Genomic DNA, 12,686 nt, shown 5'->3' with positions numbered 1-12,686 from the left:
ACTACTATGTACAGTATAGCGTTAAGGTGGCTATAAACTGGCAGATTTAAGCTGCAGATTCAGGCCCTCCAGGCAAATTTAGAAGCTTATCTGTCTGACAGGCCTACCTGACCATTACCTGGCCAAATATCAGGCAGATAATGATCGGGCAGGGTTAATTTTCCTGTTGAATCAAAGACTGCATTGGCTCATTGACGCCGTCTTCACTCTGATGGCTCATCTTCCTGTTGTTGTACTCTGATTAACCTAAAGGATTAACATTGAAGCATTACAGCTGATTTTGTTTCAATGTTTTTCTTTTTTTTTATGTGGAGTTCCAAGATATACCCTATTAAACTCATGTTAAACAATGGAGTATACTGCCTCTTTAATAAACAAACCCCAATATGTGCTTTTAAAACTTACCATCATCTTTATGCTGCTTGTCACTTCCAGCTAACATAAATCTCTTGTTCTTCATTTTTTCAAAATCTAAAACTAAAATTGTAACTGGTAAGTTAAACTTTGGAAAAACTTTTGTTATCAGTAAAACAAGATCACAGCATACACAATTTAATGTTACTGCAAAAAAACAAAACAAAAAAAAACAAAAACACAAACATGCATACGGCTAAAGGAAATTTTCATGGAGAGGATGGTAATTAATACACAGAACAAATACATAATAGGAAAAAAGCAAAGATTTTTTTTTCCACAAAAAGAGCATTTAAAAAAAAAAAAAAAAAAAAAATTGTGATCAGGAAACAGATATAGCATAAACCAAAGTGTCAAGAACTACTTTAAATAAGTTTTCTTCCCTTCCCAACGCTCAAATGGCCCCCTGTTTAAAATCAGAATCCTCTGTTACTGCCATTGCTTCCTAGCTCTTTATAACAAAATATTTGTAGATGGTGAAGTAGATTTATATAAGCAAGCAACCGCAAAACAAAAGTCCATAACGCAGATTTTCAGCCACAGCATAATAATGAAGCACTGGACCATTGCTTCATTCTGAGAGATGTGGTACAGCAACAGCTAGAAAGACAACAGCTGAAAATTAACAGATATACTGTATTAAAGGAGAAGGAAAGGTAAAAACTAAGTAAGCTTTATCAGAAAGGTCTATGTAAATACAGCCATAAGCACTCACAGAAAAGCTGCATGTTCTTCGGTATCAGACTTCCACTGTTTTAGGGCGCTATGTATGTATGTATGTATGTATGTATAACTTTATTTATAAAGCGCCACAAGGGTACACAGCGCTGTACAATCTTACAGAATACAAAATTACACACAGGGAGGACAAGTGATATAATAAATAAATACAATATATAGTGCCATGTGGTATGAGACAGTAGGAAGAAGATCCCTGCCCCATAGAGCTTACAATCTAAGTGGTTGGGTAACATACAGGTACAAACTGGAAGGTAAGAGTGCACCAGGTATGGGCATTTGCCCGTAAGCGCAGGACTGGGCAAAATAATGTTTTAGTGCTCCAGAAGGTAACAGCTGAGCTTTTTCTTAAAGAGAGTGGGTGAGTGTTCCCTACGGAGGGATTCAGGGATAGCGTTCCAGAGGTAAGGAGCAGCGAGATAGAACGGTTTAAGACGAGAGAGCGCAGTGGGTGTGGATGGTGTAAAAAGACGGAGGCTCTGAGAGGAGCGGAGGAGACGACCAGGAACATGCAGGGAGACCAGTGAAGAAATGTAGTGAGGAGCAGAGGAGTGAAGGGCTTTGAATGTTAGCAGAAGGATTTTGTAAGCTATCCTTTGCTTAACAGGCAACCATGCAAGAGAGCTTAATTGAGGCTGAACAGGAGAGAGTAGGAGGATCCTGACAGCAGAGTTTAAAATTGATTGCAGGAGAGAGAGGTGGGAGTCTGGGAGGCCAGTTAGTAGGAGATTGCAGTAATCTAAGCGGGAAAGGATAAGGGCATGTATTAGTGTTTTAGCTGTTTGGGGCTTAAGTCTGCTCAGTTCTCTCCTCTCTCCCCACCGCCTTTCTCCTGCTGCCCCCTCCCATACAAATGCATAAGAACTCACTTCCCCCACCCTTAGGAATGCGTGATCTGAGCTTTCAACAGCTATAACTGCGGCAGGAAGCTACCAAGACCAAGCTAAAATGGCAGCTGCTATCAAAGGGAGCTTCTAGGGCTCTTTACTCAAGTATAGCAAAGCTTTCTGCTGAATAAAGCGTTCCGGGTGGCACTAATGTGGCGAATCTATTAGCAGTAAAATGCCAAAATGACTTTCCTTCTCCTTTAACTAGAGCCATATTGCCTTATTTTAATTGATACTGTATCAGCAGCATGCTGGTAGTGAGCAACTTGCCCTCACAACCAAGTCCTAAGGAATACGAGCCATATCATCTACCAAGCAGGTCACTGGTGGATTTTGAAGTAAATGACAGACTGAACATTCACAATCTGGCATCTTCCCAGCTGAAAAACACCACAGGCCTAAAAATGCACCAGGAATAGCTGAACGAGAATCATCATTTGCCCAGATTGCCATTATTGTATTATACAGTCTAAGTTCCTGACACCTGATTATAGATTAAGGTGGCGATTTATCAACTTTGAAATTTGAATTTTCTTTGCAATTCAAGTTTTTGCTCTTAACTTCCAGTTATAGTTCAAAAACTTGAATGTCTTATTTATTGAAGTCAATGGGAGTTGTCCTAGGCAGGCGTCCTCAAACTTTTTTAAACACAGGGCCAGTTCATGGTCCCTCAGACTGATGGGGGGCCGAACTGTAGTTCTCAAATTACATCCCAACCCCTGTGTCCTCAAACTACAGCCCGCTTCCTGCTGCGTCCTCTGGCTCCCTGATGACCCGCAGCATCCTCTGGTTCCCTGATCACCAGCTCCTCACTTCCCCACTGTGTATGCAGACAGGTAGTAGCCAGGGATGAGGTTGCAGCGGGGACCGGGCAAATTACCTTCTGGGGTGGATCCGGCCCGCAGGCCATAGTTTAAGGATCCCTGTCCTAAGGACAGAGGATCCCTGTCCAAAGTCAAACCATATTTTCAATTCAAAATATATAAGTTTTACGATTTTGTAAATTCTCGAATTTGTAAACTTAAAATTCATATTAAAGATATTAATAAACATTACTGAAAATATTGACCAAACCAGTATCAGCAATTGACCTAGAAGTTCAGATCAACCCTGGTCCCTATTGCATTGCTGGTAAAAAAATAAAAATGGTAATTTATGGTTGAGTTAAACACATACACAGATAAAAGTAACTTTAGCCTGTATAGAGAATAAATATCAGTTAAAGGGGTGGTTCACCTTTACGTTAACTCTTACATTATATAAAGCCCTATTCCTAATAACTTTGCAATTGGTCTTCATTTTTTTTTTTTTAAATATAATTTTTGAATTATTTGCTTTCCACTTCTACATCTCTCCAGCTTTTAAATAGAGGTCACTGACCCCAGCAAAATCTATTGTTGTGATCTTCCAATTTTATTATCTTTGCTGCGAAGATCCAGTTAAGGATTAATTTAGAATAAATGAAGAATTTTAATAATTCTTCCATAATTAAAGACACTGTATTTAGGGCTATTTGAAAACATTCTAAACAGTGTTACTTAAAAGCTTGCTTTGAACAGACAGCATGTTAGATGGGCAGTATGAATCTGTATGAATAGCAATGTTCAACAAAAACACATAAAATTTAAATTCGGTCTCTACTTTTACTTAAAAATAACTATTTTTACATTAATACTATAAGGCACTAATAGATCATTCTCATGGCTTTAAATTTAGTACTGCCCCACCCCCAGGAGAGTGTGTTTAAACAGAGATATTGCATAAACAAAGGCCTCCCTTCCCCACCTGTTCTCTGCGTAAGGCTTTAGGATAAGGAAGTGACCGTTACACAGAGAGCTTATCTGTAGACTTTTAATTTAAAAAAAAAACTTTTTAGTATAAATAAAGTGCATATTATGTTTAAATTTCAAACAGACATTCAACATTTTTCAATGTTATATGTATATTTAAATGCTTCTGGAAGCAGCATCTATGCAGCCGGCAGGTTTCATTTAGACATGAAAGGTTAAACCTGATGGACATGTTATTTTTAACCTATGTAACTATGTATCTGTTTAGATTATATGCAGTACTAGACGACTCCCTAAATAAAGTAATAGATACAAACTAATAAATAGGCCAACACTGCCTTCTGCTACTTTATTTTACAAAGTTGAACAAAGTTGCCTGGAGGAGGAAACTTCACATGACTTCAGATTACCAAAGTGATGCAAAGGGCTTTTCACCGGCAACTTCTACTGTTGATGGAGGAAAGCCTTTTTGGGGCGGTTAGTCGCCCACGATAGCCTTAGACCAGGGGTGTCAAACTCAATCACATAAGGGGGCCTAAATCTAAAACACAGGCTAAGTCGCAGGCCAAATTTTTTTAATTTACTTTAGTAAGATACTAATGGGTATATTTATCACAATGTGTAAAAACTGGAGTAAGACATTACCGGTGATGTTGCTCATAGCAGCCAATAGATGCTTTGCTACTGTTGAAATCTGATTACTGATTGGATGCCTTGGGCAACATTACTGGTAATGCTTTACTCCACTTTTTACACAGCATGATAAATATACCCCTTAGTCTTAGTTACTATGTGAGGAAAATGGAAAAATCAGGCTGGATGGTCAGACACACTCACCAAGGGCCACATAAAACAGCCAGGTGGGCCGGATTTGGCCCCCGGGCCTTGTGATTGACATATATGCCTTAGACAGAAAGGCTCTATATGCTGCTGTATAGCCACATGGGCTATCTATTTACATTATAAATGCAAAGGGCCCATTACATCAAATAATAGATCAACTGTGGCTTTAGCTCTTATATAGGAAGGTAAATAGGGGTCAAATGGCTCTATACAGGACAACAGAATGAAATTCTCTCTTATATAAGATATTTGATTTCAAATAGTTTATTTCACGGTGCACAATGAACATTTACAAACCTTAATGAGATTCTGCCATGATTTTATTGTCTTTTTAATATTATATACACAAGGATTAGGGAACTTAGGAAAGAAAGAAAAAATGGCTTGATCTTTTGAAAAAATATATTTCACAACAAAATTATGCTTGAGGAGCTTATTTAACTGTTAAACATATTTCCCCCGTTACAGTTTAAATGTAAAAAAAAATATATAAATTTTTTTTTTTTGCAGCTACTTTAAATAGCAAGTAAAACATTTGTCCAGCACAAGCCCTATTCATTGAATGAATGTTGCTCAAGGGTGTCATACTACCCCTTTAGGGTAAAGGCACACTGAGAGGAGTAGCGATTGGGCCGAAAATCCGTGCTCGGCTCCGCTTCGTACAGCTAAACATAAGCTGAAGCTGTACTTGTCAATGCAGTTTCACCAAGGTGCGTAATGGAACAGACCCACTTCCCTTAGCCTGCAAAAATAACATGCAGGCTGAGAGGAGCGGAAAAAATGCTCTGTGTGGCCTCAGCCTTAAAGATCAATTGCATTTAGATGACTTACTGGTTACACCGATTTATTATTTTACCTATATGCATTTAATAACTTTTACACTAAAAATTCGACAGGCACATTTTTTTCCAGATTATAGATAGATAGATAGATATATATGTTTTTTCTTTACAGTAATGATTAAAATAATAGCATGCATTATGGCTGGTATTACAGATAACATCACTCAGTACACCTGGACATAATGTGACCCTGCTAAACAGTTTTTTTCAGCTCTCCATGTCCCCCCCCATGTCTTATCAATTTCTATAACAAATGTTTTATTGTGACTTTTTAATATTAACTAGCCACAAGCAAGCAGTATTTATTGACAATATATGAAAGAAGCACTGTTCTGTATATTGTATCATAATAAATAAAAAGGTTTTCATAAACCTTAAGTGATTGTGAGCCTCGTGTATTCTAAACATTTATTTTATTCACGCTAGCCAATTTCGTTTCCCTGGCAAAAACTAGAAAGGTTTAAAATAAAAGTGCAATAAATAAAAAAAATTCAAAAGTACTGCTATATAGATTGTGCCAGTCACGAAGAGCATACATATAGTCACTGAATGCGGTCTGGGCCATTATGGCGACTATTTCAATATAATTGATTAATAAAAACAAAACGTGTGCAACTACCTGCCATTTCTATATTAAAGAAGGAGGCAACAGGAGTGTTGGACCGGTAGCATTTGAGGAAAATGGCAGCGCCATTCCTTCTTATTCTCAGCTGTCTATGTACAATTGTTGGCAGAAAGTAGCAACTCTCATGCGAGTGAAGCACTAGGGGATTAGTAATGGCTAGCTACAAAGTGTCCCCCAAAGCGGCAGCAGAGCACGCTGTACAAATGGAGGGCGACAGTAAACACGCTACTAGCTATCAGGCCTTCACAAACATGCAGAAACTCCGCCTTCTCACACACAGGGACTCCGCAAGCACACACAGGCAAACGTACGAATAGGGCTCATTCCGGAACGCTACCTGTCCGGCTCAGGCCTCCTCCTCTCTGTACGCGTGTAGCTGCTCTGCAGTCAGCGGCAGGGCTTCGGACTAGGCTGACCCCCCACGTCTCACTCAGCGAGGCCACATGTCCGACCCCAAAACAATAAAACAAAACAAAAAAATACAGCAACACCGCTCGGTGGTTCTGAACGACTCGGCTCACAGCACAAAAACACTCGCCGCCATCTTCCCTATCGACTCAAGGAGGGATTGCTTACGGGAACCAATCAACTGCAGCCTTCAATGAAAGCGTAATGACAGGCAACTTGAGCCAGAGGGAAGGCTAATGTGCGCGGAGTTGTGATGTTATGCGAGCCGTTATAGCTTGGGAGACTTGTGCTTGCGAGACCGCAGCTACAGGCGCTGGACAGGGTCAAACTAATGCGCTTGCTTTTTCATTGTTTTTACTTTTGCTCTTCGCGCCACCTGTCGATAACGCTCGCTTAATCACCTCGTTTCACTTTGACATGAAGGCTTGGATGCCTAAGGTGGCCTTTCCAAATGTCAAAGCATATAACGACCAAAATACACAAATACCCAAATTATAGTACTTAAAGGAAAACTGTACCCCCAGAATGAATATGTAACCAACTGATAGTTTATATTATGTCAAGTGAACTATTAAAGAATCTTGCCAAACTGGAATATATATGTAGCCCCTTCTTGGCTAAAAAGCACTTTTAACACCAGGCTATGGTTAAAGCATGGGGCACATTAGGACTCTCTTTCAAAGGAGTGGGCCTTCGCTAAGTGGAAGGAGACTTTCACGATGTAGTTGTACTACAACTCCCATGGGTACTGTGTAGTGTATTAAGTAATAGGACGCCAGGAGGAGCTCTTGCAGATGAACTAGTTAACTCTTTATTGTCCAAGACAGATGTTATTATCACAGGGATCAGTCGATACTTACAGCAGTTGAGGTAGATTGGTACAGTTGGTAATAGCAGTTGTAAAGCACAGAACAGTGCAGCACCACAGTGGAGATTAGATGTGAGGCACTAGCAGGAGTCCCAAGGTTGAATACCCTTTACTGGACCGGATCCCTACAGCCAACGGTGGTTCAGGGATTAATACTAGCCTGATACCTGTGTCTGAACTGTGGTCCCTACAGCAAGGCAGACAGAGCCTGGGGTATGCTAAACCCACTAAATTCTCCTATGTTGGAGCAACAGTCCTGAGACTAACTTTACCTCGTTCACGGGGCCCTGTCCCCGACTTTATATCAAATGGAAGTGGCTTACTGGGGCCTATGTCTGCCTCCAGGCTCAATGGAGCTGTTGATGGGAAGCAGACAGGCAGCCAAAGAGGAAGCCACTCCTCCTTGCTAGACACTATATCAGTCTGCAGGGGGAGTGGTCAACCTGACTAGACCTATAAGGAACAGTATTAGAACTGTAACTTAAGTACAGGGGCTCTTACCCAATAACAATAGAGGTGTGAAGAGGTAGGGGATAAAGCAATAGGGAGCTTAACCCTATTTGTCCCTACATATATATCAGTAAATATTGCCCTTTTACACCTTGATCCACCATTTAGTGATGGGCTGTGTGCTCCCTCAGAGATCGTTTCACCACTCATCCGAGTGGCTTCTTCAGTTCAAATGACTGGTAGGGTATTCCCCGGTATTTAAACTCTTGATGGTAGTACAGTCACAGACATCCAATCACAATGATTCCATTGAACTTGTTCAGTTAGGTGTTAGCTGAAACTGACAGGTGTTAGAAGGTATGAGAAGGGCCTGAGACACCGCTTGTCACCTACATACAATGCCGCTTTTAATTGTTAATTCATCAAAGTACATGGCTGGAAGTGTGAACTGTTGTGGAACCGCCAGGGTAAGGACAAAGCGGCATTGTATGTAGGTGACAAGCGGTGTCTCAGGCCCCCTCCTCTGAACAGAGAATCATGGTACCATTGTGATTGTATCATACCTTCTAACACCTGTCAGTTTCAGCTAACACCTAACTGAACAAGTTCAATGGAACCATTGTGATTGGATGTCTGTGACTGTACTACCATCAAGAGTTTAAATACCGGGGAATTCCCTACCAGTCATTTGAACTGAAAAAGCCACTCGGATGAGTGGTGAAACGTTTTCAAGAAAAACTCAGAAAAGTCCAGTTGTTTTAGACTTAATTCTTCTAGATACTGTATATCATGACCTGGATGAATGAGAATCTTCATAGACATATAACAAGAAGTAGTATGGAAGCAAAAGACAGAATTCTGTCCATTAATTGGCTGATGGGGCCTGTCATGTATGTGTGCCTTGGCTTGTTTATGTGCACTGTGAATCTTATGATCCCAGGAGGTGGCCTTTAATTCTTAAAATGGCAATTTTCTATTTAGGATTATCCAATAGCGCATACTACTAAAATGTATTTTTATGAAAATGGTTTATTTAGATGAATCAGGGTTTTTCATATGAGCTTGTTTATGCAATATATTTTTATAGAGACCTACATTGTTTGAGATCCAAATAAGCAATAAGGGGAAGGAAGGAGATAAGCTGGGGTTACACAAAAAATGAAAAGAGAGGGAAGTAACAAATGATGTACATTGTACCTATTACTCTACATCCTAAACAATCACCTTCACATATGCAGAGTTAAATAGACTAGATTGAAAATATTAGTGACGTTAGACATCTGGCAGAAGATAAAGCTCCAGAAGTATGCTGATTTTAAAACTGGAGGCTAATTTACTAACAGCCTGGATATTTAGCACATTAATCTTATTGAACTGTATTTGATTTAGATGGTATTCTAATCTGATGGATTAACTGCAAAGTGCATTCAATAAATATTAATGCTGATCGAACACAATTGAAAACATTTTAAAATTTTCCATAACCTTGTACAACAGTGCTGTCCAACTGGCGGCCCCCCTGGCGACCCCCCTCTGTGTGGCCCCCCACCTGTCTGGCTGTTTTGATGGCTTACTCTTGTGTAAGATTTAAATAGTATCAGTACTGAGTTTAACTGGCCCCCTGCATGGTTAACACCTCAGATTCAGGCTATAACCCCCCTGTATTGTTTAAAAATATGATACCCTGTGTTGTTCACACCTTTTAATCCCTGCATTGTTCACCCCCTGCAGTGTTCACACCTCAGGCTCAGGCTGTAATCACCCACATTGTTCCTCTGTTCACACCTCAAACTGTAGGAGCAGTAGAAACCCACAAATAATCCCTGCACAATACAAAAACAACATATACTGAGGTGGTACTGCAATTAAAAAGTTTTTTAATATATAGTTATTGTGCAGACTGTAAGAACAGTGCCAGCATTGTGTCACTGTAGGCTGCCTGTGTGTGCCATACACACTGGCAGGATAGGGCAGGCAGAGTATGGCACACACAGGCAGGGTAGGGCAGGCAGAGTATGACACACACAGGCAGGGTAGGGCAGGCAGAATATGGCACACGCAGGCAGGGTAGAGAAGGCAGAGTATGGCAGGTTTTTGCTGTACTACAACCAAAACTGGCTTGCATTATCGGCCCTCCACCACGTAGGTTGGAAAAATTCCGGCCCTCAATGCCACAGAAGTTGGACAGCACTGTTGTACAGGATTACACTCAGACCAGTAATACTAAGGCAGTGGTTTTTTTCCACTGCACTTTTGAAAGGCAGAGTTTAAAGACACTCTGCAAAGCCAAATATAAAGGGACAAAATGACCAGTAGTAAACAAAACACTCACCAAGTAGAAGTGGTGGTCCAGGTGCACCAGCCCCAGACCCTCAGCATAAAGTGCATAAAGCAACAAGCACCATGGGCATATAGGCACTCAGGATACTCCACAGGGGTCACAAAAAGATTTATAAAAGTAAAAAAGACTTTATTCAAAGTTACATTAAAAAGATACTCTGTCAATCTGGGCTTGAACCTAGTTTGAATCTGGAACAAAGAAACAGAAAAAGGCTGGCACTCCGGAACTCCAAAAAATGTAGATATAAAGCTCAGGTTGTCAGTAAAATAAAAAAGGTTTATTAACATATACACATAAATTCTATGAAGCCTAACATGTTTCGTGCCTTACTGGGCACTTAATCATAGGATATGCTTGTTCCTACATGGCTCCCTCATGCTGAAGATTTGGAGCATGAGCACCCAGACCCCTAACATCTATTGGTAAGCACTTCTACTCCCTTTACTTAGCCCTATATATATCTATATTTGATATTCTAGTTTGAATCTGGTTAGCCCAGAAGGGCTCAACAGCCTCCAGGTCTGCACAGCCCAGTTTAATAAGGTTCCAGTCACCCTACTAACCCAAGCGGTGGCAAAAACATGCCAAAATAATTCCTCTGAAGATTGATGAATATTGTTTTTATGTTATGATTCTGTGGTGCAGCCATTCATGCAACAAAAACTGGTAGCCAGGTCTTTATTATATATATATATATATATATATATATATATATATATTGTCGCCAACAACATGGTCAACAGAAATCATCTCTAAACCTTCCCTAATTCCCATATTTTTTTCAGAAAAAGTGTATTTCACTACTGATCTAGACAACATTATTTCCCCTGAAATTGATGGAAGCGCATGAAAAACAAAATAAAAAATATATAGTGCAGATCAATAAGAAAAAGAAAATATATAATGGCCGCTGCCGTGAGTACTTTAATAAAACACCACTGTAGTGTGTAACCAGGACTATCTATATATTATAACTGCTCACCAGAACGATTCAAATATGGAACACATAAGCAAACCCAGCTGAACATTGATTGGAGCGGGGATCCGTTCAACAATATATACAAGATAAAAGATATAAAGCAGATATAGTGTGAATCTGTTTATTGAGAATAAAAACCCTGCACAATGCAGGCTACTTACAGCGTAGTAGTATTGTAAAAGCAGAAAACATTCAAGAAATCAAATCGTGGCTCAACGCGTTTCGCGTGCCTCCTGCACGCTTCCTCAAGAGCAAATGAAGTAAAGTGTGTAAATAGCATTACTATAAGTGATATTTATAGACCTACAATCAGGGTATAAAACGAAGGCACCAGCGAGATACCGGAAGCGCATGTATGACGCGCTGGAAGTGAAGGTGCGTAACCATGGGGACCGGTAAACACGCGCACACGGCGCGCTCAGCTAGCTGCTGGATAGATGAACCGGCCACCATGGAAACGCATCAGTGCTAATGTCGGCAGTGTCCCGATACACCATTGTGGCGCGCTTGACCAGCGCTAATGGGAAAAATATCAGTGATAATGCGGGTTAATAGGTCGGGAAAAGATAGTCTATATACTGAGAACTGGATCACTAAATGCGGGTCATAATCCGCAAAAGGTAGAGGGAACACCCGTTGTTAAAAGGTTAATAGGTCGGGAAAAGACAGTCTATATACTAAGAACTGAATAACTAAATGCGGGTCATAATCCGCAAAAGGTAGAGGGAGCACCCGTTGTTAAAGGGACCCACCACCACATATCAAATAAATCAATATATGAATGTACACAGATTTGACAAATCAAAAATAAAAATAATAATATGAATAAAATAAAATGAAATGAGGATAATAAACCGGGCATAAATAGATATCAAAATAGGAACAAAGATTAGATGTCAATTCCTAAAATGTCTACATATATTCTATCACCAATCATAAAATCTAGATTAAAAAGCTGCCAGATCCAAATCAATATTGAGACCCAGAGGTTGTAGGGTGTTAAGCTTAAAGATCCAATAGGTCTCACGTTGTCTGAGTTTGATGAAGCGGTCTCCACCCCTAATATTGGCCGGTATTTCCCCTACGAAAAGCTTTAACTGTTATAGAAAGACCAACTTTTATCCCAGGGAAAGCCAAGGTGAATACATTAAAATGTATCACAAATTAGTCCAAAAAGACATCGATGCTATGTTCAGCAACACCCACAGTTTGAAGAAAAACTTGTCATATGGAGAAAGAAATGCCCTACAGTCATTGATGAAGGACCAAAGTATAATAATAAAACAAGCGGATAAGGGGGGGGGAATAGTCATTCAAAATAGACAGGACTATTTCATTGAAGCAGAGAGAATTTTGGGTGATGTGGACACATATGACAAATTAAGTATAGATCCCACCACTAAATTTATTGGCGAAATGGAAACATTGTTGGGGGAGGCAAAAAAGAAGGGCATCATTGGTGATAAAGAACATAAATTCCTCTTTTCCCGTTTTCCAAGAA

The 12,686-nt window shown here is 39.9% G+C and overlaps 1 protein-coding gene across 2 annotated transcripts in view; it reads right to left on the bottom strand.

Annotated features, from left to right (window-relative positions):
* scaf11 (SR-related CTD-associated factor 11) overlaps nt 1-6,881 on the bottom strand; it is a 49,171-nt gene extending 42,290 nt beyond the window's left edge. Inside the window, exons 1-2 of one of the 2 annotated variants that reach the window (XM_012959926.3) lie at nt 6,477-6,881; nt 406-477 (exon numbers count right to left, since the gene is read on the bottom strand). In XM_012959926.3, the coding sequence (XP_012815380.1) occupies nt 406-460 (55 nt within the window). In that variant the 5' untranslated portion in view covers nt 461-477; nt 6,477-6,881. The remainder of the gene's footprint in view (nt 1-405; nt 478-6,476) is intronic. The other variant, XM_002932806.5, reaches the window with a different exon arrangement.
* Nucleotides 6,882-12,686: the final 5,805 nt, after the last annotated feature.

Source organism: Xenopus tropicalis, chromosome 3 (genome assembly GCF_000004195.4).
Source record: "Xenopus tropicalis strain Nigerian chromosome 3, UCB_Xtro_10.0, whole genome shotgun sequence".
Taxonomy (NCBI): Eukaryota; Metazoa; Chordata; class Amphibia; order Anura; family Pipidae; genus Xenopus; species Xenopus tropicalis.
The sequence above is the reverse complement of the archived record's forward strand: the minus strand, read 5'-3'. Positions and strand labels throughout refer to the sequence as shown.